Source organism: Chiloscyllium punctatum, chromosome 17 (assembly GCF_047496795.1).
Source record: "Chiloscyllium punctatum isolate Juve2018m chromosome 17, sChiPun1.3, whole genome shotgun sequence".
NCBI lineage: Eukaryota > Metazoa > Chordata > Chondrichthyes > Orectolobiformes > Hemiscylliidae > Chiloscyllium > Chiloscyllium punctatum.
Genome location: NC_092755.1, coordinates 72,163,604 through 72,191,192, shown reverse-complemented (window position 1 = coordinate 72,191,192; position 27,589 = coordinate 72,163,604). Strand labels below are relative to the sequence as shown.

Here is a 27,589-nt window from a genome sequence, read left to right as displayed (position 1 = left end):
AGAGAGCACAAGAGAGAAAGAGGTGGAAGAGGAGTATGTGGGAAGTGAAACCTAGTAGGGTTGAAATGAGAAAAAGAAACAAAAAGAGAAGGGGAGCAAAAAGTAAATAAGAAACAACAAAGGAAAGTGATTGTGCAACTGCTGGCTGTACCTGACCCAAGATAAGGTTAAAAATCACAACACCAGGTTATATTCCAACAGGTTTACTTGGAAGCACTAGGTTTTGAAGCGCTGCTTCTTCATCAGGTGGTTGTGGAGCAGAGACAATATTGTAGAAGTCAGAGAAATATCGATGGGGGTGAATGGACCTCCTCTGAGACAGGCAAAGGTATCGTGAACCTGCTTGTTGTGAATAGAAGAACTGATGAAAAAAGGGGACTTGAATTGGGAGATGGAGGACACATAAGAGAGGAAAAGATGCCTGTAGGCTGGAAAAAGGGAAAATTTGAAGAGGAAGCAAAAATGAAAATTGTCTAGTAATTAAGCAGTTGTCTTTTTGTGAGCTGACAGTGTGCCAGAGTTTTCAAGCTAACTAAATATTCTTGAGATACAAGGACTGCTACAAAGTAGGAAGCACTGCAACTCAGTTGTGCCCAGCAGGATTTTAGACAGAGATAATCTGCCTTTGGTTTGAAGGTATTGGCCTGGACCCACAGCAGTGGAAAAGTCCCTTCTTTGAAAGGATATAATGGATTTCTTTCATGTTCACCAATTGGTGGCATATCTGATCTGAACACTGGTGTGTTCAAATCTCTGGAATTTGCTGCCAACTATCAATTATCAACAGAATAGCTAATTGTAGTGGAATTCGTCCACCAGGTGGGGAGAAACAAACATATGCACTCCTGATCAATGTAGGTGGCAAGTAAAGATAAAATTACTATACCAGACAAGTTGGACCGAAGGGTCTATTTCCGTGCTGTACATCTCTATGATTTCCTCTTTGGAGGTGGATTAGCCTCAGCATCACTGTGCCTCAGGTGATGGAAGAGGTTGAGAAGAAGAGTCCTTCATGGTAACCTCAACCAGTGTGGGAATCAAACCCCGTCTGTCATTATTCTGCATTCCAAACCAGACGTCCAGCTGACTGAGCTAATCAACTGACCCTGTTATGGGGGGAAGAAAGAGAAGCTTAAGTCTTGTTGATGAGAGAGGTGCAAAAGCTAGAAAAGAAAGGGAGTATTGGTCTCTGGACTTGATGTAAAATTAGGACAAAAAAAACAAATAGAGAAATAGTTTTGTGTTCTGAAGAAGAGTCACGAGAGCTGAAACATTAACTCTGATTTCTCTCTACGGATGCTGCCGGACCTGCTGAGTTTTTTTGTTTTTTGCTTCGTTTCTGATTTCCAGCACCTGCAATTCATTTGGTGTTTTATGAAGTTAGGATACTCTTTGATATTGCCACACTAATTTATTACTTCAAATTAAAATTGCAAAAAACAGAATTGCTTTACTGTCATCTAACATTTCTATGAAATAAGCATCTAGACTCACTTGAACTACATTTACAAACTAATTATTACTTGCCTGTCTATCAGATGTCCACTTCTCTTGTATTTAACAGTTTTAAACGTCATTCTGAAACATATTAACAATGCACAAATTTTTTTGCAACACAAGATTCCTTGCAACAGGACAGTATTGCAGAACCATGGATGGTGACATAAGCATACAAGTATATTTGGAATATTTGCTATTACTTATGATGGTTGTAGGATTTAAATGTTCAACCGTATAAAATATGATGTTGGAGACAATGTTGTTCCGATGTTGGAGACAATGTTGTTCCAATGTACTGCTGCCTCAGTTGCTTGGATAAATGTACCATTAAACATTGGATCATAGAATTTCAGATGGTTCCAATCAAGCAGAATTCCTGCATCTGATGTGCTTATTTGACTGTGATTTTGCACTTAGTCGTGAGGCCCTCTAGCCAAATGTAACTTAATCTGTTCACTGACAGGAATAATGTTTTCGAGGTGGTAATGTCAAGAGAAGAGGAGCAAAATAGGAAAAATTTGAAATCAGCTATTCTTAAAACTGCCCTAAATTCAATTCTGGCGATTTCTGAGTTGAACATGTTTGAAAAGTATTTATACCAGAACTTGCACAGCATTGAGAATTTCATTATATTAAAAGTTGAATCATGTTACATCATTGTTGTCACTTAGAACCTATTAAGAAAAAAGTTATCCTTGGGCACAAAGAGAAATTACGTTTTCTAGTTGTCAGCAGTGGGAATAAACCTCATGAACTGAGATTTTCCCTTTTATTTTTATTTAGATGAGTTAGATGAAAAGACTGTGGAAAATAATGAACAAAGAGAAGAAATTATTCGCCTTAAACAAGAGAGGCAATATCTAGGAAATGAGCTCACTTTAGCAGGTAAGTGAAGAACTCTGAAGTAGTACTGGGGATGGATGTCATATATTTAAACTCAAACTCTGATTGCTACTAATTTGTCCGATTACAGCTGTGGTGGGCTTGACTGTAAAGACATCTTGAACTTCATAAAAACCAATATGTGGAAACGTACCTTCTGAATTAATCAGATGCACAGGATTAGATTAGATTAGATTACTTACAGTGTGGAAACAGGCCCTTTGGCCCAACAAATCCACACCAACCCTCCGAAGAGCAACCCACCCAGACCATTCCCCTACATTTACCCCTTCACCTAACACTACGGGCAATTTAGCATAGCCAATTCACCTAATCTGCACATCGTTGGACTGTGGGAGGTAACCGGAGCACCCGGAGGAAACCCATGTAGACATGGGGAGAATGTGCAAACTCCACACAGACAGTTGCACGAGGCCGGAATTGAGGCAGCAGTGCTAACCACTGTTCCACCGTGCCGCCCTGTTTTGATGTCATTTTGATTTTTGTTTTTTTTTTCTTTCCAGTTATGAGCATACTGCAGTGGCAGATTAGGGTGCAAGTAAAAATTCACTGTCTTGTTTTGTGATTCCATTTCAGTTGAAAGGGAGAAGAGGAAAGATCAGATACTGGAGCTGGCAAGGTCAAAACAGGAGCGAGCGGACACTGAATTGCATGGTCTTCGACAGGTCAGACATTTTGAAATTCATTAATGCCATCAAACGTTGAAGACAAACGTTGTTTTGAAGCAATCACAATTCAAAGTTGTATTCAGCCATATTGTGCATAAAAATCAATGATTATCACGGTCTGTGGAATATTCAGTAATTTGAGATAATGTATAAAATTAATCATTAGATCACTAATAGCTCAGCATGTTTAGTGAGTGAAGTTTGAACCATGGAAATTAGGATGCTTCCAAAATGAATCACTCCCATGCCAAATTACATTATTAAAGAAATAGTAGACCACTCAGCCGTTTGAGGCATTCCGACCTTCAGTTAAATCACGGCTCTTTAATATCTCCAATCTATTCACCCACCTTTAACCCATGTCTGTTGATATTGTTACCTAATAATAATTTGTCACACTGTCTTAAATTTCAATTAACCCAGTATCTACAGTCTTTTGGAGAGAAAATTGCAAATTTCCACTCTCCTTGGTGTGAAACATTGCATCACTGTTTCATTTAGTCACTGGCTGCAACCTTTTGAACTGAAAGGATTACAAGCCAAGCTAATGCAACATGTCCTCATAACTGGGAGACAGTGAGGTCTGCAGATGCTGGAGATCAGAGTTGAGCGTGTGTTGCTGGAAAAGCACAGCACAGCAGGTCAGGCAGCATCCGAGGAGCAGGAAAATCGAGCCCTTCGTCAGGAATGACCTCATAACTCCCAGCATAATTATGATTGTTTTTAAACTGAAAGGTCTGTACTTTCCAGGTTCCTTCCTTTTTTATTAAAAATGAATTGATCTTTTCCGTAGTAAGTCAGGTGATTGATCTCAGCTCTGTGTCACTTTTTGGACAATACAATTGGCCTCAATGTCCTTAAGTTAGGGAGGGCAAAATAGGCCAACCGTCCTGTTCTTGATTGCTGTCTTGAGACCATACCAAAAAAATACATCAGAGTGTGTACGTGTATAACACCTACAACTACACAAGTCCAGAAATGCTACAGCCAGGCTCATTTTCCTCAAGCTGACAAAATCTGCTGTAGAGATTCATACAAGGATAATGGTCAATTGGGCAAGGCACTAAGAAGCACCTAATAAAAACCTGAAAGCACTGCGGATGCTTTAAATCAGAAACAAAAACAAAAGTTGCTGGAAAAGCTCAGCAGGTCTGGAAACATTTGGAGAAATCAAAGTTAACATTTGGGGACTGGTGACCCCTCCTTAGAACTGATGGTAGCTAGGAAAATGTTGGTTTACATACAGATGATAGGGTGGGGGGAGGCACTAAAGAGTAAACGATGGGTATGGATTGGAACCCAGAGAGAGAGAAGAACATTTGGACAGACAAAGGAGTTGTTAACGATTTGGCTGGGAGGGTGAATAGCTGTTAATGGAGGCTTAGTGACAAACAATAGGTCGTGTGTAATGTGATAACAAGGCCTGCTATCTGGGGTCGGAGTCCAGGAAAAGGAGGAGTTCAAGCCCTAATTATTGAACTTGAAATTGAGTCCAGAAGGTTGCAGGGGTCCCAAGAGGAAAGTGAGGTGTTGTTCTTCCAATTTGCCCTGAGCTTCGCTGGAGAACTACAACAAGCCTAAGACAGAGATGTTGGCCAGGGAACACGATGGTGTGTGAAAGTGGCAGGCAGAAGTTCTGTGAAGTGGTCACCCAGTCCACACTTAACTTCTCCAATGTAGAGGAGACCCCATTGTGAGCAGCAAATGCAGCAGACTAGATTATGAGAAGTGCAGGTAAAGTGCTACTTCACCTGGAAGGTATGTTTGGGCCCATAGATGCTGAGGAGGAAGGAATTAAATGTGCAGATGTTACACCTTTGGCAGTTGCATGGGAAGGTGCCATGGGCTGTGGGGGTGGAAGTATTGGGAGTAAAGTAAGAGTGGATCAGGGTATCCTAGAGGGAACAGGTCTGTGCGGAAAGCGGACAAGGGAAGAGAGGGGAATATATGTCTGGTGGTGGCATATCGCTGGAGGTGGTGGAATTGGCAGCTGATGATCTTCTGGATGTGGATGCTGGTGGGATGGTAAGTAAAGACAAAGGGAACCCTATCACTGCTGTGGGAGAGAAGAGAGTGGGTGAGCGCGGAAGGGCAGAAGATTGGTCGGACTCGGTTAAGAATCCTGTCAACAACGCTGCTGGCGAATCCTCAGTTGAGGAAGAAGGTGGACATTTCGAAGGCTCCCTTGTTGAAGTTGGCCTCATCAGAACATATGCGATGGAGGAACTGGGAGAATGGAATGGAGTTTTTCCAGGAAACAGGTACACTAAGGAGCACCTGTTGCTTTTGCAAGCCGTGCCTCTGCAAAGAGTAAAAAGCTTTGCAGGAGAAGATGAACAATGGGTAGTAAATTAATATATATGGTAATAGCTAGTTCAAATTGCATAAAAACTGACTATTTACGCCAGTCACAAAAGCACTTCCGATTTTAAAAAAGTAGCCCAATCCACCTAGTTTCTATTTGGCCCTTTGAGCTTGTGCTGTCATTCAAGATGATCATGGATGATAATCCAACTCCATATTCTGAAGAACTATATCAGACTTCTTTTTGAAAACATTCGCTAGTTTTAGTCTCAATCGCTTTCTGAAGCAGAGAATTCCACAGGCTCACCACTCTCCAGGTGATGAAATTTCTTCTAATCTTAGTTGTAAATGGCCTAGCCCATATCTTTGGACTGATAGTCCTGGTATTGGATTTCCTGCTTATCGGGAACATCCTTCCTGTATTTACCCTGTCTAATCTTGTTGACATTTTGTACTTTCCTAGGAGATGCCCCCTCAGTGAATATGGCCCTAACTCCAGTGAATATAATCCATAAAGGCTACACTTTATACTTTTTTTGCCCAAAGCAACCCTTAAGGTTAGGGTAGTGTTTGCAATAGTAAGCTCTAGGGCAACAAGGGATGGGCATTAAATGTCTCTGCCAGTGACATGTGCATCTCAAGAATGAATAATTTTAAAAAAAGCTCTGCAGATTTTGAAGAACCAGAACTGAAAAATTGGAAGATTAGGAAAACAGCCAGTCACATTGCCTAAATTCAGAATCTTGTATGCAAATTGTTATTTGTGAGGGATGAGGCCTGGATTTCTTGTGGATAACTAAAAATGCAGATACCACTAAAGTCGCCTTCTATGTGTCAATTCATCCCCTCAATAACATAAATACACCGTATAATGTTCTAAAAGCATTATTAGTTAACAAACAATGAGAAAAATAAATATTATCATAAACGTGCATACCTTTAATAGAATAATCTTGAGGAAGGCACGATGAGAGTGAGGTTAAAGAGGATACAATAGCTAGAGATGGAGGTTGTAATTTTGCTGCTGGCTCTTTGGCTGGCTAGGCTGTTGTAAAGAACATCATTAGGGGGCACTAAGATGTCTTTTTCTTAATACCTTTATAAATTTCAACATGAGCCAAAGCATTTTCTATATCCCTTTTGACTTGAATGCTATGCTTGAAAGGTGTATATATTCAAACAATAAATTCATTAATACTTTTGATACTATTGCAACTTCCTCCTTCTTGAGCAGCCAGACAGAGATTTTAATTCTTCCCATCTTCAGGATAACTTCACACTAATTCTTCTAAACCTTCTGCTGTTGACTGTTTTCCTTTTCTTTCAAGCAATCTGTTCATTTACCATGTTGGAAAACCCTTCTCTTCCAACTTCTTCAGCCAATTTAACAATGTAGGAGGCTCCTGTTGATAGGAATGGAAAGCTTGTGAAGTCATTCACACCGTTGGTCATATCTTCCATCAGCAAACATTGAATGTGGATAGTGTTAATTCACTCTGAGATACTTCTATATTGTCATCCATGTTGTAATCTTTCCAACATTTTAGTATGTGAATTAGTATGCATGGCCTGATGAGTGTGTCCAAAAGTACGTTTTGTATAATAACAGGCCTTCATTACTGAGATTGCACCCTGATCGAGAGACTGAATAAGAGTGATGGTGTTGGGAGGAGGGAATACTACATGGTCAGTAATCACAGCCTCTGTCATCCATTCTCTTCTATTTGACTTGCAAATACACACAACAGGTTCTTGCTGTTCCCCCTTAAAGCATGAGGATTCTTGGAATGGAACAGGACCATGGGTTTCACCAAATGGCAAATGATGTTGCCACAAATTTGAGGGTCATGTGGTCCTTCACAGCCTTGAAACCCAAAGCCCCCTTTACTGTTGTGAAATGTATCTTTGTATTGGCATATGCTTCCACCATAATGACATTTCATTGGTATTAAAGACTTGTTGAGGTCTGTACCCTTTTTCTTCGAGATTTCCATAACTCTTCCAGACTTCCTGATCTGCTGATGCTGCCTCCCCTTGTAAGCTCACATTATGCAACAAAAAAATGCTCCTTGAAGTCATTGAACCATACTTCTGATTATAATTTCAAGGCAGACTCACAAGGAGAAACATATATGTGCATATTCTCAGTCTTTTGGAGGCATTGGCTGCAGCTCAAAGCCTTGTGATAATGCAGATCCATAGGTAGCAAATCAGCAAATAATGAGGACTGAGTGTATCACTTGTGATCAATAAGGTGCACAGAAGCTGCACCGTAAAGAAATTGTTGTAATTTTCTCCTGTAAACGTTTCAGTATGGATTGTCAGAATTTAGCAAGATGGCACCTCTGGCTGATAAATCAAAACACTATGCTATGAACATGGGTTTGTGCCCAAAACTGGCACAACATATGACTGGCTATGGAGTGGAGAGACTACATTAGAAAGAGGCATTATTTTTAGGTCCAGCTTTCTTCGTTGTTATAGCTAGTTTGCAAGTGATTTGAACAGACCTTGAAGCAGGTAATCTGTATAGAGTCATAGAGATGTACAGCACGGAAACACATCCTTTGGTCCAATTCATCCATGCCGACCACACATCCCAAACTAATCTAGTCCCATTTGTCAGCACTTGGCCCACATTGTCTAAACCCTACCTATTCATATACCCATCCAGATGCCTTATAAATGTCGTAATTGTACCAGCCTCCACCATTTCCTCTGGCAACTCATTCCATGCATTCACCACCCTCTGCGTGAAAAAAACATTCAATTTTTTTTCAAATAATATTGAGCTAGATGTGTCTGGAAAGTCACTCCTATTAGTAATTTACACAAAAAAAATAATCAGTTTACAAGTTAAAAAAAATATGGTGAGTTCCAATCCTGCAAATTGCCACATGATTTGTGTGACTCTGTCAGTAGCCTTGCCGAAGCCTATAAACGTCCATACTTGCTCTGAGCTTTCCCATTTGAACTAAACTAAATAGTGATTGAAACACTGCAAGATTTACAATGCTATTATGAATTATTCCCATCCTAGCATTTTGGATAGATAATTAACAATGCATTTTGTGATACAATCTTTGCATAGTGCTGGATTTTAAAGGGCTGTAAAGGAATTTGTGAAGCTCCCCCCCACTAAACAGCAAATGGTTTTGGAAGCATTTTAATTTTTTTTCCATCTTGGCAGCCTTTTAATTTTGCCAGTGATGTAAGGAGGCAATAACATTCAGGACACCAGACAGTTTTGAAAGTCAAGTGAATTACTTCAATGTAAATCAGACTTCTTTCAGAAACTAATATTTTGGAATACAGTATATATGTGTAATTTGAGAGATCATGTAGTAAATGTGGAATTCTTGGGAGGTAATGGACCTAGAATTTCTAATATTTTCCACCACAGGGTGGGGGTTTTTGTTATTTTTGGTCTGTTTTCAATTTAATCTATATTAGTTTGATATAATTAGTCGACAATTCTACTATCATTGTTTCAGGGCAATACCCAGGATGGTAGAAAGCAACTTAGATGGACCTTGATCTTTTTCTAACATTAGCTATGTTCTCATGAATGCGCTGCATGGGTATACCCATGTGGATCACCTTGGGTGGGATTGCTAGCTTCAGAGTTGATGATCAAGAATATTTGTGTATTTTGAGCACCATTTTACCATTTACTCATTAGCTTCTCAAAGATGAATGCAACAATTTCCAAAAATGTCTGCTTTTCGTTCTCTTTAATTTTAGTTTACTTTTGTTCATTTGTTGTCATGCTCACTCACTAAGCTCTCCCTCTGATGATGAATAAATCTGATACACTGAAGTCAAGTGAGAGGAGACTGAATCTTGTAACTGCTGCTAGTAGGTGTTACCAAAGTCTCGTTATGAGAGCAGGAACTTTACTCAGGTGATGTTTGTGATGTAGAATAGCTAATGTTGAAACTCTGTGGTTTAAATTAATGGCTGTTTTGAGTTTGGTGTGTTCTGATGCTTTGATCAGGAGGATGGCAGCAAAGTAAACACATCTTAGGATGTGTTGTGCTGCTGACAAAAACATCCAGATACTTGATCCTGACGATTTAAACCTCTGCTTGTTATTTGGCCTCCAACTAGTGACTTCTTTTGGGAGGAAGGGAAAGCTATAAGCCAGGTATCTTTGGGTTTTGGTACTTCTAAAATGACAAGTTTTTTAGCGACCAGGTAAGCAGGTGGTTCTGCAGTATTCATTGGCACTGTTAATGGATTGACCAGCCAGGCCAGCTCACTAGTTTAACCTGGAGGGATTCTTCCAACTCTGCTCCAGAGAAGCCAAACAAGCCAGAACATTTCACAGGTAGGCTGAACTATCTGAGCAAGTTACAAGAAGCATACCAGTTTTTGTTGTGCAGCCTTAGCTGTTTAATATCTGAAAGTGCTGTCGCATACGCAGTAAGATCCCCATTCTTTGGCTTTACCAACTTATGTCTAGGATTTCTTAGATGTGGTAAAGAGTATGTTTCAGTGGGAGTACAATATGCACTTTTTGTTGAATGTTTTGAGATTCTGCAGTTATTTATTTATAGTAGATTAATTGCAATATTTAAATTCTACAATTCTTCATCAAAATACAGTTCTGTATCTATGCATCATTGGTATAATATATAGAATGTGTAATTTCATTTTTAAATCCATAATTCCATACAAACTATTAATAGTCATTATTATTTCCTTAGTTCAATCTACATATGTTGTCTTTTCCAGCTATTTGTTTGAGAAGCAATGTGTTTGTCTCTATCTAATCCTTTATATCTGTTATGTACTACTTCTATATCTGGTGATCAGGTGAATGAAAAACAACAACATGACTTGCAGCTTCTGCATCTGAATCTTGAAAGTTCTCAGGAGTTGATCCAACTGCAGGAGGAGAAAATTCTGGAAATTAGGTAGGCATAAAAATTTGATTTCACTCCTTATACTGTTTATTAAAAAAAAACTCCTTCCAATTTATTTTAGGCATAATGTAATAAATTGACACATAATTGCATCAAATGTAACTTCATAAACAGGAATTATTTTAACAGTTTTTTAATAATTTATTGTAACATGTTTAACTAGCATATCTTAGTGAAGCAGCTATCTTGGGTGATAAAGGTTTCATGAAACCTGGTATTCTGCCTCTGAAAACATTGCCCTACAGTAAGCCTTATAAAAGTGGACTAATATAACAAATATTTCCCTTTGTTTCTGAGGAAAGCATGTACCTTCCACTGTACCTCATTTTATGGCTGTCTTAGATAATGACTTACATTCTGCTACAATGGTGGAAGCGGCTACAATCTTGAAGTTGTCATCTTTTATTTGTGATAATGTCAATTCTAGTAATCAAATTTATTTGGTTATCATCTTCAGTGGTTCCTAATACAACAGTAGAGCAGAAGTGAAGTGTGAACTTCAATTTGTTCCAGATGAGCTTCAGAGTTGTGTTTTGAAAGAGAGGGTGTAACAACAAACCATAAAAAGTTTTTTGCTTGTTCCAGAATGGCATAAAATAATAATGTAATTAGTCAGGAACGTCCACACTGGGAAGCACGAGGACAGTGCAATTTGAAATTGTGAATTAGAGAACAGAAAAATTCTAGAATTTATTTATAATGGTCTTCTATCTGCACTATACAATAATTGATACCATCATAACTAGTCTGCTGAGAGTCACAACTAGGGATGGATTGGCTACATAGGAATCAGGAGATTTCTTACCTGCTTCTATGGAGGGCTCCATGTTCAAGATTATGGAAAGTGTTCTAATTATGCTATTTAAATTGATACAGTGTTAAGCGTAGATGATACAACAAACTTATTTAGTCTAATGTGGGAGTTCCGAACAACGGGATATACTTTAAAATTAGAACTCCGTCAATTAGTAAAATTAGGAATCTTGTTCTCATTGAAAAAAAAGTAAGAGAAATCTGGAACTCTCTCCCTAAAAGGTTGTGATTGATCCTGAGAACTTTTCTAAGATCAAAATGTTTGTTAGTTAAGGATAGAAAAATAGGGAGAAAAGTATAAATTGGAGTTGAGCTTTAAATCAGCATTAAAGAATGTTGGAAGCATTCAATTGGAAATTGAAACTGTTTTTTTTTTAACGGGTTGTGAGATCCCAAAACATTTGTTAAATGTTCTTTAATTATTTTAAGGCATAACTAGCTTCAGTACTTTAAACTATTAGTGTTAGATCATAGAAATATGTTGCAGAATGGACATGGTGACTGATGCTGTTTATACCTATTTATGATGTTTACTTGGAATGCTATTTCATAATGTGGAGAACTGATTTAATGTTTACATGTGCCAGACTCTACATATTGAACCAATGAGAAGAAATTGATAATTTGGGGAAAAGTTATGGCCAAAATTGTACTGGTATCCTGATTCAACAATTCCATTGTACATTCCAGTATAATGTTCCAAAGCGTATACTATTGTCATGTAGAATTTAAAACTGATATCTTCCCTCAAAGTAACAGCAAAGTCACAAATGAGGGTGATTCTAGCTATTGTAATATTTTTTATACTAGTTCAACTAATTCCTTCATCACCACTTCATTTTAGCAATCTTTTATATGGTCTTTTGAAGAGTTGTGCAAAATTCAACAAGGGAGCTACAAAAACTTAATCACAAGCTTTTGCCATTCATCCTATTTAAACTTTTCTTTCCTTTCCTTTTTTAAGTTCAAATCGACTTCTCTCCGACTCAATGACACCGAGCAGGGATGGACATAATGAGATAGAGGAGCAAGATCACAAAAATGATGTAGTTAGAAAATGGAAAAAGGAGGCAAACAAAGACTGCGTAGTGACCAGACACAAAGAAGAAACAACTAAATCAATGCAAAACTTTAGTGATGAATTAATTTCATATAATACCAAAGAACAAAGCCATATGTTGGTCTCAGAAGTGGGTAATACTACCAGAAATTATACCTCGACCGAATATGTCAATGCTCAAACTTTCTTTCCTAACAATTTCGATCAGACTGCAAATGGAAATCTGGCATTCAAGAACTATAGTCTACAGGTTAATGTTAATGATTCTAATAAAAAACCAACAAAATATGTTCTACCAAAGCAAAGCTCCAAATATACAATTGCAAATGATTGCATCTCACCTCAGTCAAGAGATGACAATTTACAGCAAGTGTCAAGGAAGCAAAAATGGAGATTTGAAGAATCGTCTGATGTCAATCCCACAGAGTGTATGGAACAATATAATAATGTAAATTATACAAGCATTGATCATCACAGTCCTCGCTGCAGCAGTTCTTGCAAAGGCAATTTAACCAGCAGTTCAGGAGAAAATCATTATACGCTTTGTTCAAAGACAAGTGCAACTTCTATTGTATCAACTAAAGAAGCAATGAAGACTTCAGAGAATCATAAAATGGAGGACAAGTACTGTAACGAATTGAATGAACATAAAATTAATGATGAAATGATTCAACCTCATACAAGGTATGAAACCGACCAGGAGCCTCCAAACCCAGAACAAGATTGGATGAAGATTTATCAGCCAGCTGTTGATGTAAAGGATTTGTGGTGGCTGTACCTAAATGATGGTTCAGGATCCTCACATGAGTTAGACAGTCCTGCTAGTATGGGAAAAAAGAGGTGTGATTATGCCTTGTGTTTTCTTAAAATAAAAGTTATTAGGATTAAAAGGGCAGCCATTGATAGCACAGCAATGTGCAATGAATTTGATTTAAAATTGTAGTAAAACCTCTAACATTCTGAACTATACTAGAGGGAGAAATTTCCAGAGTGAATGTTGTAAATCTACATGGGTTTGGTGCAATATGTATCAATTTGAGAGATACCTGTATTTGCATTGCTTCATTCACTGGACAACTGGGTTGGAAATGTTGATTAATAGGAATGTTTTAAAAGTTTTTTTTATATAAAGCTGTCAAACTAGGCTCAGCTCTATCGGTCTTGCCTCCAAAATTAGAAAGTTGAGAGTTTAAGTTCAATTGTTGAAATAGTTGTAATATATAATTTATTTTGCTAAATACATTTGGGAGGTATTGGGTGAGAAAAAGTTTGTTTCGAAAGTTTCTATCTCAATTGTCTATTATTGTAGCCTTAACTTGTAAATCAAAAATGCCTATTAGGTATTCAAATGCTACATTAGTAGAGCTGTACTTTATGATTTGTCACGACTATTTGCACATTAGTTGGAGATTCAGAAGCATTTGAAGAGAGTGCATCTTTATAAATGAGCCAAGAGATCTGAACAGAATGATTTGGTTCTAATGGACTTTTCTGCCTGTTTTCAGCTTGCGTTCCTTTCATGACAATGAATTTTGATTTGGAGTGTGGGAAGTAGATAGAATTTGGTAACTTTGAAACATGAATTTAAAATTTTATTCTTCTGCGCCATTAACAGTGAGGATAGGCTGGAATTGAATACATTTAGTCTGGATTCACCACCACGTTCTGTGAATTCCTCACCAGTCAGAGAACGGTCAAGAGGAAAGAGCAGCATCCATGGTGACCTATCTGTGAATGACTCTATTTCACCAGTGAGGCTGAACATTAATGAGGACAACGAAAGAGGGTCTGCTAATAATGTAAGCTTTTACAACCTGTTAAGGATTTGTCAGTAGAAAATGAAACTATTGGTCAGGACTTCTGCCAGAATGGTATCCTTTCATAAAGATTTGGAGATGCCGGTGTTGGACTGGGGTGTACAAAGTTTAAAAATCACACAACACCAGCTTATAGTCCAACAGGTTTAATTGGAAGCACACTAGCTTTTGGAGCTCAATCCTAACACAGAATTTATCGCAAAAATTTACAGTGTGATGTAACTGAAATTATACTTTGAAAAATTGATTGTTAAGCCTTTCATCTGTTAGAATACAATGACAGTTTCACTTCTTTCATGTGTAAATCACAAAACCTTTTTTTAATAAGTTGCATTCTCGGGTTAGCTGTTAATAATGGCTAATAGCTAGACAATATGTTGAAAGTGTTAGCCCCCTGTGTTCTCTGTCTATGCCATGATATTTAGATTGATTCTAATCTAAAAAGTGAGATAGCAGAGTTTTACATGAATGCATGCAGTTTTTGAGCAAAGTACAATGTAACCCTGAAAGTACAAATTTGCCCCACGAAATATGTGTGTGCATGTGGGTCTTTGTCTGTCTGTGTGTGTGTGTGTGTGTGTGTGTGTGTGTGTGTCTGTCTGTCTGTCTCGGTTGGGGGTTGTGAGTGTGAGAAAATGTATGTGTGTGTGTTTGTATTGAGTGCAGAGTGTCTTAAGTCTGTGAGGGGGTGCATGTATGAGTGTGTGTGTGTGTCTGTAAGGGTGTGTGTGTGTAGTACAATGGTGGTCACCTGTAATGTGACATGAACCCAAGGTCCCGGTTGAGGCCCTCCCTATGGGTACTGAACTTGACTATCAACCTCTGCTCGGCCACTTTTCTCTGCTGCCTCTCCCGAAGTCCACCTTGGAGGATGGTCACCCGAAGGTCCAAGGTTGAATGTCCTAGACCACTGAAGTGTTCCCCAACTGGGAGGGAACACTCCTGTCTGTTGATTGTTGTGCTCGGTTTCCCCAATGTACCATGCCTCCGGGCATCCTTGCCTGCAACGTATAAGATAGACAACGTTGGCTGAGTCACATGAGGAGAAAGTGAGGACTGCAGATGCTGGAGATCAGAGCTGAAAAATGTGTTGCTGGAAAAGTGCAGCAGGTTAGGCAGCATCAAAGGAGCAGGAGAATTGACATTTCGAGAACGGCTTATGCCCGAAACATCGATTCTCCGGCTCCTTTGATGCTGCCTGACCTGCTGCGCTTTTTCAGCAACACATTTTTCAGCTCTGAGTCACATGAGTACCTGCCATGTACAAGGTGGGAAGTGTCCCCACACGTAATGGTGGTATCTATGTCCACACTCTGACACGTCTTGCAGAGTCTATCGTGACAGGGTTGTATGGAGTTGTCCTGAGAGCCGGGCAGCTTGCTACGAGCAACGAACTGTTTGAGGTTTGGCGGTTGTTTAAAGGCAAGTAATGGAGGTGTGGGGAAGGTCTTGGTGAGGTGCTCATCCTCATTGATAATGTGTTGCAGGTCACGAAGAACATGCCGTAATCTTTCAGCTCCTGGGAAATACTGAACAACGAGGGTACCCTGTCGGTTGCAGCACGTGTCTGTCTCCTGAGGAGGTCATTACGGTTCCTTGCTGTGGCATGTCAGAACTGGCGGTTTATGAGTTGAGCATCATACCCCGTTCTTGTGATGCTCAACTCATCGACCGCCAGTTCTGACGTGTCACAGCAAGGATCCGTAATGACCTCCTCAGGAGACAGACAAGTGCTGCAACCGACAGAGTACCCTTTGTTGTTCGATATTTCCCAGGAGCTGAAAGATTATGGCATGTTCTTCGCGACCTGCAACACATTATCAATGAGGATGAGGACCTCACCAAGATCTTCCCCACACCTCCATTACTTGCCTTTAAACAACCGCCAAACCTCAAACAGTTCGTTGCTCGTAGCAAGCTGCCCGGCTCTCAGGACAACTCCATACAACCCTGTCACAGTAGACTCTGCAAGACGTGTCAGAGCGTGGACATAGATACCACCATTACGCGTGGGGGCACCTCCCACCTTTGTACATGGGAGGTACTCATGTGACTCAGCCAATGTTGTCTATCTTATACGTTGCAGGCAAGGATGCCCGGAGGCATGGTACTTTCGGAAAACCGAGCAAAGGCTACAACAATGGATGAATGGGCACCGCACAACAATCAACAGACAGGAGGGTTCCCTCCCAGTTGGGGAACACTTCAGTGGTCCGGGGCATTCAGCCTCGGACCTTCGGGTGACCATCCTCCAAGGTGGACTTCGGGAGAGGCAGCAGAGAAAAGTGGCCGAGCAGAGGCTGATAGTTAAGTTTGGTACCCATAGGGAGGGCCTCAACCGGGACCTTGGGTTCATGTCACATTACAGGTGACCACCATTGCACTACGCACACGCACAGGCACCCACACACACCCTTACAGACACACACACACACTCACAGATGCACCCCTTCACAGACTTAAGACACTCTGCACTCACTACAAACAGACACACATACATTTTCTCACACTCACAACCCCCAACCCAGACAGACACACACACACACATATTTTGTGGGGTGAATTTGTACTTGCAGAGTTACACTGTACTTTGTTCAAAAACTGCATGCAATTCATGTAGAACTCTGAGCTCAAAAACTGCATGAATTTATGTAAAACTCCGTTATCTCACTTTTTAGATTAGAATCAATCTAAACATCATGGCATAGACAGAGAACACAGGGGGCCAACACCTTCAACATATTGTCTAGCTATATCACCATTATTAACAGCTAACCCGCAAATGCAACTTATTAAAAAAAAAGGTTTTGTGATGTACACATGAAAGAAGTGAAACTATCATTGTATTCTAACAGATGAAAGACTTGACAGACAATCAATTTTTCAAAGTATCATTTCAGTTACATCACACTGTAAACTTTTGCTATAAATTCTGTGTTAGGATTGAGCCGTCCACTATCACCTGATGAAGGCGCGTCGCTCCGAAAGCTAATGTGCTTCCAGTTAAACCTGTTGGATTATAACCTGGTGTTGTGTGATTTGTAACTTTCATAAAGACTTATTAATGCAAATATTTTTTAACGGAAACCACATAGTTAATTAGACAAAAGCCCATAACGTAAAATATCTGCAAACTAATACGTCCTAATTTTTAATAAACAACAATGAATGCAACTAAAGAGAGTCATGTAATAAGCAAAGCAAATTGTTAAATATATGAAATCGAAAATGCTTAATCTGGTCGGGCAGAGACCGTAACAAGAGCAGATAAGGTGATATTTCATGTCTAGCCCATTTATATATAGACTGTAATATTCTGCTTAGGTTAGTTGAAAGGCTTTGAACCCTATTATGTTTGACTTGGAATTATACATACCAGATGCTAATAGAATAAGCTCTGAAAAATTGCCCCTAGAAGTGCTACTTATCCAACTTTGTTAAATGAGAAGGTTAGGTGAGGGAAGTCTTAGGTATTTTGGAATTCTTGTATTTCAGAAGCATAACTGTTACAACTTGCCAAGTTAACAAACTCTTTGAACTCACATGGGTGCACTTTTGTTATAGTGAACAGTATTAGTTGTCACAAATTAATATATATTCATTGTACACAGTAATTCTTGGAAACGTGAACTACTAAATAATGTGCCTTTGTATTAATCAAGTTAATATGGTTTTTCAAATTCTCTAGCCTTACCGAGATGACTGTTCACCAACGACTAAACTGCAGCGTCTGCTGGCTGAATCCCGACAGATGGTTGCTAGTCTGGAACGAAGCACTCAAGTTCCTCATAGCTTATCATCCTGTGCTAACACCAATAATAACCCAAGGGTAAGTGGGGTTGCACAAAATAATTTCTGTATTTAAAAGGAATGTGCAGAGGCCTACCTCTTGTAAGCCATACTTCTCAATCAAAAGTAATAATGCTGTCTCAACATTTAGAAATTATAAAAGCATCCCAGCATTGGATTTCTCATCAGTCTATCCTCTAAATTTACATCACAGTTCATGATTTGAAGTGTAAAAGTTAACACACATGATATGTGTTTACTGTATGTAGGTATTGTAAAACAACTTGCATCCATCCCCTTTCTTGGATCTGATTTTTGTTATCAATTGGATCTTGAGTATATTTTGCTCCTGTGGAATTGCAAGATTAATCAGATGTCATAGTGCGCATGGATGGAGAGGAATTACTTTGTGTCAGGCTGTCAAGCTCACATCATTTCAATTCCATGGTCAGAGATCAAAACCATCCCAGAGAGATTGCAAATTTGCAATGCATATTTTCCTGTATGTCAGACAATGGAGAATGTGGCTGTTGATAAAGATTTGAATTTACCCTGTTGTTTCATCATCAACTTGGAAAAGATGCAGATTTTGGAGGTAAATATTTAAACCTTCAGCTATTTGATATGTTGGAAAGCCTTCAGCTACATCATTGCCATAATAATGTGCACAAATATAAAATATCTCAACTTAACTTTTGAAATGTTTTTATATTTCCTGACCGATTGTACCTATTTGAAAGAATGCAAAATATTAAACTCTAGATTACTTGCATTTATTTTCATTTTAAAAGTTGAGCAATGCAGCAGCACTTGTGCATTGACAAAGCAGTTCATCCTTGAGAATTCAGTTCTCGTGCCAATCCTGACATAAGAAAACCTCTGAATCAATTTATGACTTGCACCAGCCTTTCAAGGGCCATCTTGGAATACAGCAGAGTTGCCATCACCACCTTTCTGTGAACTAACTAGGTTTTTCACCATTCCTAAGAATTGCTCAAAGCTGCACATGTTCAGAAAGCAAGATCCACATGGATCAACATGGATTTAGTAAAGGGAGGTCATGCCTAACAAACCTGTTGGAATTTTTTGAAGAGGTAACAAGTAGGTTAGACCAGGGAAACCCAGTGGATGTGGTCTATCTAGACTTTCAAAAGGCCTTTGATAAGGTGCCACACGGGAGGCTGCTGAGCAAGGTGAGGGCCCATGGTGTTCGAGGTGAGCTGCTGGGATGGATTGAGGATTGGCTGTCTAACAGAAGGCAGAGAGTTGGGATAAAAGGTTCTTTTTCAGAATGGCAGCCGGTGACGAGCGGTGTCCCGCAGGGTTCGGTGCTGGGGCCACAGCTGTTCGCATGATATATTAATGATTTGGATGAGGGAACCGGGGGCATTCTAGCGAAGTTTGCCGACGATACGAAGTTAGGTCGACAGGCAGGTAGTACTGAGGAAGTGGGGAGGCTACAGAAGGATCTAGACAGGTTGGGAGAGTGGTCCAGGAAATGGCTGATGGAATTTAACGTGAGCAAGTGCGAGGTCTTGCACTTTGGCAAAAAGAATAAAAGCATGGACTACTTTCTAAATGGTGAGAAAATTAATAAAGCCAAAGCACAAAGGGATCTGGGAGTGCTAGTCGAGGATTCTCTAAAGGTAAACATGCAGGTTGAGTCTGTGATTAAGAAAGCGAATGCAATGTTGTCTCTTATCTCAAGAGGGTTGGAATATAAAAGCAGAGATGTACTACTAAGACTTTATAAAGCTCTGGTTAGGCCCCATTTGGAGTACTGTGTCCAGTTTTGGTCCCCACACCTAAGGAAGGACATACTGGCACTGGAACGTGTCCAGCGGAGATTCACACGGATGATCCCTGGAATGACAGGTCTAGCATATGAGGAACGGCTGAGGATACTGGGATTGTATTCGTTGGAGTTTAGAAGATTAAGGGGAGATCTAATAGAGACGTACAAAATAATACATGGCTTTGAAAAGGTGGATGCTAGGAAATTGTTTCTGTTAGGCGAGGAGACCTAGACCCGTGGACACAGCCTTAGAATTAGAGGGGGTCATTTCAGAACAGAAATGCGGAGACATTTCTTCAGCCAGAGAGTGGTGGGCCTGTGGAATTCATTGCCACGGAGTGCAGTGGAAGCCGGGACGCTAAATGTCTTCAAGGCTGAGATTGATAGGTTCTTGTTGTCTAGAGGAATTAAGGGCTACGGGGAGAATGCTGGTAAGTGGAGCTGAAATGCGCATCAGCCATGATTGAATGGCGGAGTGGACTCGATGGGCCGAATGGCATTACTTCCACTCCTATGTCTTATGGTCTTATGGTCTTATCCCTCTTTTCCTTACATACTTCCTCTGTTATATGGTTTTGATCCTAGAATTGACTGACAGAAATTTCTCCCAGCTCTCTCACTCTTTGGAGGTATTCACAGATTGGAAAATTCAGAGTCTTCAATTGTGGAAAATGTGACTCCAGAATTTATGCTTGGGAGGAAATGGTAAATAGTGAGTGTGAACAGTGATGGAGTAAATACCCCAACTACTTAAATATGAACAAACTTGTACCATGGGTCTCAAAATGATTGGCTGATTGAATCAAACAATCTGTTCCTTTGGTTGTTCATTACATACAAAGTGTTGACTTGCAAAACCTAAAAACAAGGTATTGACAATTAAATGTGATCCTGTTTTGGGGCAGCATAGCTGAACACTCCTGAGTGTGCCAGTGTCTCCACAAACAACTAAATTCAGTTTATCAGACAAGCCTGTATGGTGGCTCATTTATATTTACAAGCAATGATATACATTCATACAAAGACTCATTCTCAAACAGAACGAGTTTTTGTATCTTTCATGTTACTCGAGAGCTGGGGCAGCCAGTAGTTTTTCCTTAGCTGAGGCATTGCCATAGCAAAAATGAACTTTCCCACCAATCAGCCACCATTTTCTCCAGTGGGTGTAACTGGTAATTATTTGAAATTTGGCATTGGTCCTGATTAGTGCAAACTGAAATGTACCAATAATGCATCTCTCTTCCACCATGTTTAGTGTAACTGTTCTGCTTATTTGCACGGTTAGCTCAGTTGGCTGAATGGCTGGTTTGCATCCCTAGAGTGACGCATATGGAACAGGTTCAATTACTTTATCAGGTGAGGTCACCATGAAGGTCTCAATTTTGCCCCTCACCTGAGATATGGTCAGGTTAATCATTCTAAGGAGAGTGCTGTCCTATTGTCTTCTGGGACTATGATCATTTTATATTTACAATATAATTGTAATTGCAATACAATAGACTGTTGTTTCAAGGTAGGAAATAGCAACCTAAAATTACATTGACCTAGTTTTATTATGTTATTTTGTCTTGTCACTCCCTAAGCAAAACCTGTTGATTAACTCTTTGTAGGCTGCTGTAGAGTTACTACTTTTAATCTACGTTAAGAAGATTACACTTGATAAGTGAAAATATTTTTGCATTTTCGCTCCTTTATCTGTTTCATCCGATGTGCAAATTTGTTTTTTAAAAACCCAAGTGATATGCAATATTATGTTTTTTTTCTGTAATTTACAATTTATTGATGTCATGCTTTAGCTAAATGTGGTAAATTGTTTTGTAATCGTTGAACGATAAACCAGTTAAAACACAACTGGGGGACTTGAAATTAAGCAATTTGTATAGTACTACAAGTTCTAAACCTACATTATTTTTCACTGGGACCTCAAAGAGAAACAAAGTTGTAAATTTACAGCAAGATCAATGGATAATTCATTTCCCATCTTCCACCAGAAGGAAAGAATTGAGCCTATACGTTGTGAAGAATAGTAACTAACTTTTAGCAGCTGTTCAGTGCTCAAAGTCCACTTGAACTTGTGGTTTATTTGCATTTATAAATATCACAAATTGCTGGAGAAACTAAGTATTTGTTCTCCGGGAAATAGATGGCAATATGTATTGTTCTATCCTAGTTGCAGTGGCAACTGAATAACTTGCCAGATAAACTGCACAAAAGCATTTAGAGTCAACCAAATACATTATGGCCAGATGAGTGGTAGATTTCCTTTTTTGTGGAATGTTGTTAAGTCAGTTTGGTTTTGATGAACTGAGCTCCTATTGTCATTCTGGTGTTGTGTGATTTTTAAGTTTGTACACCCCAGTCCAACACCAGCATCTCCAGATCATATTTCCTGCTAGACTAATTCTCTAGCTTTCACATACTATAACATCGCAGATAGGTTTTGATCTCTCTTGAATTTGAAGTTCAATCATTCGGCAAAATGGCATTGTTATAATTCATAATTATTTTTGAAGAAAAGATCAACTTCCCATTTAAAACATTTTATTGCAGATTTAGTATAATATGGTAAGCAGCTATTAATGTGTTTTTGATGGTTGGCAAGTAACAGTGGGCTTTTCATGTTGGTGTAGCAGCTAATTTGGGTCATTTGAGCACAGATTCCATAACAGTAATCCGTTTCAGACTTTAGTAGTCACTTGTCAGTTTGTGTCTTGTGGTACAGTGGTAACCTCTGGGCTAGCACATCTGGTTACAAGCTCCACCAGTGCCAGAGATATGACTCAACAAGTTGATTCAAAATACTTAGACGTCAATTAGTACACTTCACAAATATGTGAGAGTTCATTAAGTTAATTATGTCAGTAGATGAGCAATCTGTTGCCTTAGCATTTTAATTCTGTATGTGAGGCTTGTAACAAAAAAAAGAGTAAAGTCCATTATGGAATGAAATCCACATTCCACTCCAGAGGAATTTGCATGTCCCTGTGCAAGTATTGTAAAGGGTACAGCAAGTAATTAGAAAATTAATAAAATGTTATCATTCATTGCAAGGGGATTTAATTTTAAAAGTAGGAAGGCAATGCTTCACATACAGGGCATTCCTGAGAGTCTGTATACAGTATATCTCCTTATTTAAGGTAGACTGTAAATGTGTTGGAAACAGTTGGAAGATTTATGAGACTAATACCAGGACTTACTGCCTTGTCTTGGAAGGAAATGTTTGATAGGGTAGACTTGCAACTGCTGAAGGTTAGAAAAATAAAAGATGACTTCATTGAAACAGCTAAGATTCTGAGTGATATGGACAGAGTGGATGTGGAGAATCTAGAACTTGGGGTCATTGTTACACAAAATAAGGGGTTGCTCATTTAAGACATGAAGCTGAAAAGAGGATAGAATTTTTGAGAATATTTGTAGCTCAGGCTGATAAGTATGTAAGTTAGCTTGCTGAGCTGTTTTCAGATGTTCCTCACCATGACTAGGTACATCATCAGTGAGAGTCTCTGGTGAAGCGCTGGTGGTATGTCCTGCCTCTCTATTTATAGTTCTTGGTCTCTTAAAGTGGGTGATGTCATTTCCAGTACTTTTTTTTTTCAAGGGAAGATTGATGGGATCTAAATCGATTATGTTTATTGGCGGAGTTCTGGTTAGAATGCCACGCCTCTAAGAATTCTCACGCGTGTCTTTGTTTCACCTGTCCTCGGATGTGTGTGTTGACCCAGTCCAAGTGGTGTCCTTCTTTGTCTGTATGTATAGAAACTAGTGATAGTGGGTCGAGTCTTTTGGTGGTTAGTTTGTGTTCATGTATCCTGGTGGCAAGTTTCTTGCTTGTTTGCCTGATGTAGTGTTTTTTTTTACAGTTCTTGCATGGTATATTGTAAATGACGTTAGTTTTGCTGATAGTATCTAATGGATCCTTTAGGTTCATTAGTCGCTGTTTAAGTGTGTTGGTAGGTTTGTGGGCTACCATGGTGCCAAGGGGTCAGAGTAATCTGTAAGTCATTTCTGATATGTCTTTAATGTAAGGTAATGTGGCTATGGTTTATGGTTGTGTTGTGTCTGCTTGTTTGGGTTTGTTTCTGAGGAATTGGAAGGAGATTGTGTTTATTGGGTACCCGTTTTTCTTGAAATGTCACATAGATATTTTTCTTTGCTGTTTGTAGTTCTTGGGTGCTGCAGTATGATGTAGCTTGTTGAAATAATGTCTCGATGCAGCTCTATTTGTGGATGTTGGGATGATTGCTTCTGAAGTTAAGTATTTGGTCTGTGTTTGTTGTTGCTCCGTAGACCCTGGTTTGAAGCTCTCCGTTAACTGTATGTTCAATAGTCACATCTAGGAATGAGAGTCTGTTGTTCTCCTCCTCTTTTGTGAATTTCCTTCCTCAAAAGCCAGTGGGAGCAGAGCCTTTGAATACTTTTATGGGACAGATTGATAGATTCTTGGCTATTGGGGAGGTGGTGGTGTAGATATTTTGAGGTTACAGTCTGATTAACCATTGTCTTATTGAATGGTGGAGAAAGTTTGAGGGGCCAAATGGCTGACTTCTGCTCCTAGCTAACATATATTTGTACATTGCACATACCCTCAGCACAGTAGCTGCATGAGAAACTTAGTTGAGTGAGGAAAGCAAGGATACACTGTGATAACTTTAGTATTATTTTGTTACATTTATTTTCTTAAAATGAAATAACTGGTGGTATAATCAAGATTAATTATAGGAAAATAACATGTCTTGGTTAAGAGTTTTGGCATACTTTAAGTGACATTGTTTAATTCAGTGAATTTTAAATTTTGATGTTCTATAACCTATATTTAAACATTTAAATCTTGAACAGTTATCATATAATATTTTTTGCAGGATGGTTGCTCACTCTAATATGAGAAAATCACTCCTGTGTGACAAGATAAAACAACAGAAAATTGCAAAGTGGAGTGAATGCTTTAACAAGAACTTTAGACGACAATGGAAGAAGCATTAAACTGCCAATATCTATGACAGTTACACTTAATATTTACCGGACCAGATTCTGATGTGTTTTAGGATGCAGATATGAAAATTGCAAATAAATACTTGGAAGCAATTGTTATTTGTGGACAGTTATAACTATAGTAATGGTATTTCAAGCTGTAAATATTTTATTTTTAATATCCCAGTCCTGATCAGACTATCAGGAGTATCTGTTGAAATTAGACACAGAAAATAATCATGTTCAAGGTGGTGTTTTAGAGCAAGATCACAACACTTTTATAAATGAATTTTGCTGTTTATAACATAGTAAATACATTTTTAAAATCTCATTTATATAATCAAATAAATTGGTGGCTGAAATCCAGACAGGAAATCCGTCTTCATGAATTCTTCAATCAGCTGATTAAACTAGCCCACCTTTTCAGTTTTAACCATAGTTACAAAGCATATGTGATATCAAGTGCAGAAAAGAGAAACTCCAGTGAACCATCAATATGTAGAGGGCTTCTCCTGTTCTTTTGTGTTTCTGTTGCTTACCTAGTCAGTGAGTCTTTCTGCATCGTTGGTAATCCATTTAATGAAGTACTCTTCCTGATCTACATCTAGATTTATTTTGAATACTGCTGTTAATCTGTAAAACTAGTGAGAATGTGGGGGAGGGGAGGCTCAGTGGTTAGCAATGCGTATGATGAATTGGTAAGGTTTACTATGTGCTATATTTCCTACCTTTTTTTTTGTTTATACTTCTCTTCAAAGTGACTCTCAAAGGCAGTTAGAGATGGGTAAGTGTTGGCATTGCCAGGTATGCCCATATCTCTCTAATAAAATAAAAAATAAAATATAGAATGGTTTTTACATGCAAAACTAGGATTAAAACTAAGCTATCCAGCCTCTAGAGGCCTGCTCTGACATTCACTAAGATCATGTCTACCTAAAATCCACTGTCCCGCTATATCCTCAATTTTCTTAATGTTCAAAATGTACCTTCGCCTTGAACTGAGCTTCCACATTCTCATTCTAGACCCTCTAGTCAAAAGAGTGCTGGGTCGGCCAGAGAAGCAGCAACATGTTAGGCAAACCCGATTCTTTCTTCAAGATGTTCATATATGCATATTCCATGTGGACTCTGGGTATCAGGAGTGGTGTTCTAGCCAGATTCCTCACTCTAGTATCGAGGTACATTGAAGTGATTGACCCTGCTATTCTGGTTAGTTTAGAAAATTAGCATTTATTAGGGATTGGTTGGATTCATTCCTGGTCCATTTATCTCAGTGCCAACTGAAATGTTAATGTCCTTTTAAAGATGCTTCAAAAATGCATACACTTTGTTATTTCATTTTCATGTAAATATTATACCAACTGTTACATTCATTGTATAAATTATAGCACTATTTGTATTTATTTTTAATGCAAAGATAGTGCTGTGGTCCCATGAATAATTGAAGCACACCATTAGTTTCGTGAATATGTAAGTAAATAGTTTCTATTTGCTTTTGATGATTAATGTAGGTCTACTTAAATGTACAGAACTATGTTCTCAAACTAAAGATTTCTTAGTTCCTGCAATCATATGATGGACCATTTCATTCTGAAACATTAGCGTCATGAGTAAATGCAGTAAGTTGACATTGTTTCAGGAACTAGTCAACCAGTTGGTGGAATATTTCATTTTGAATTTCCAGCCTCGACTAACACTTAACTATATAATGAAGGCACAGGCCAAGTGCCATTGCTTGTCTTGAGATGGTGGCGTAATTCACCATATGAGAGAAGCAAGAAGATCAACTGCACCACAAATAAAACTGCCCGCACCCAACCTGTCCTTTTGAGGTTGACACTGCCAATTACAACTGCTGAAATACACTGGACGTGAGAGTAATGGAGAAACTACTTTTATTATGAAAACATTTGCATGAGAGGAACAACAGAACAAGTATTATTTGTTAATACTAACTTTGATACACTTTTTGTAATTTTGTATCTTTTTAATGTTTTATTTTGTTGGGGCTTGGCCATTACTGAAAATGTAAATAATTTGAGATATTTATTTATAGTTTTATTATAAAACTCAACAGTGTATGTTCCTACTGTCCTATAATAGCACTAGTTTAGCTGAATTCATTGACTTAAATTTTTATGCATATGAAATTGGCTTATTTCAGACCATTATATTGAAATTAATAGCAATTTTGTACTTACAACTTTTTTATTAGAATTTATTTAAGTTCCCAAAAGGTGTTGTTTGTTTGTATAAAGTAATGACATTAGATCTGTATTATGATGGTGATGTACATGATACATTTGCCCATTAAATGCTGTTTTCAAAGTTTTCTGTAATGGAATTAGATAAAGAAAAATGTTCAACAAAATTCCTGGTGTAGTTGTAGATTATTTTAATGTAACGGTAAGTGTTGAAATCAAGGTTTACTTTAACTGAAACTTTTGAGAAGCGAGATGTGCATTCATAAATGTTGACATCATTGTTTCCACACTTTGACAAAATTTTACTGTTTAAGGTTTGTAGAATTAACTGCCTTAAACTTGTCTCTTACTTTTTTTCCAGTTAAGTTACATGTTCTGGGACTGATCATATGATAGGTACAAAGTTAAAAATCACATGACGCCAGGTTATAGCTGAAAAATGTGTTGCTGGAAAAGCGCAGCAGGTCAGGCAGCATCCAAGGAGCAGGAGAATCGGAGAAGGGCTTATGCCCGAAACGTCAATTCTCCTGGTCCTTGGATGCTGCCTAACCTGCTGCGCTTTTCCAGCAACACATTTTTCAGCTCTGATCTCCAGCATCTGCAGTCCTCACTTTCTCCTAACTGATACCAGGTTATAGTCCAACAGGTTTAATTGGAAGCATACTAGCTTTCAGAGCGACACTCCTTCATCAGGTGATAGTGGAGGGCTCAATCCTCCAGAAAACCTACCTCTTTGTCCAGGTTTGGGTCACCTATATGACTTGGTGCTAAATTTTCTAATAATGCTTTGAAATGTTTTGTAACATTTTACTTTATTAAAGCTGTCTTCAAAACACAAGT

The 27,589-nt window shown here is 38.6% G+C and overlaps 1 protein-coding gene across 5 annotated transcripts in view; it reads left to right on the top strand.

Moving 5' to 3' along the window:
- Positions 1-26,916, top strand: part of LOC140487955 (coiled-coil domain-containing protein 62-like) — a 53,659-nt gene extending 26,743 nt beyond the window's left edge. For 3 of the 5 annotated variants that reach the window (XM_072587409.1, XM_072587410.1, XM_072587412.1), the window contains 7 exons: positions 2,284-2,385; positions 2,980-3,068; positions 10,194-10,294; positions 12,081-13,016; positions 13,792-13,975; positions 17,682-17,822; positions 24,437-26,916. In XM_072587409.1, the coding sequence (XP_072443510.1) occupies positions 2,284-2,385; positions 2,980-3,068; positions 10,194-10,294; positions 12,081-13,016; positions 13,792-13,975; positions 17,682-17,822; positions 24,437-24,454 (1,571 nt within the window). In that variant the 3' untranslated portion in view covers positions 24,455-26,916. Of the gene's footprint in view, positions 1-2,283; positions 2,386-2,979; positions 3,069-10,193; positions 10,295-12,080; positions 13,017-13,791; positions 13,976-17,681; positions 17,823-24,436 lie in introns of those variants that run through there. The other 2 variants (XM_072587411.1, XR_011962977.1) reach the window with 2 other exon arrangements.
- The last annotated feature ends 673 nt before the right edge of the window (positions 26,917-27,589 follow it).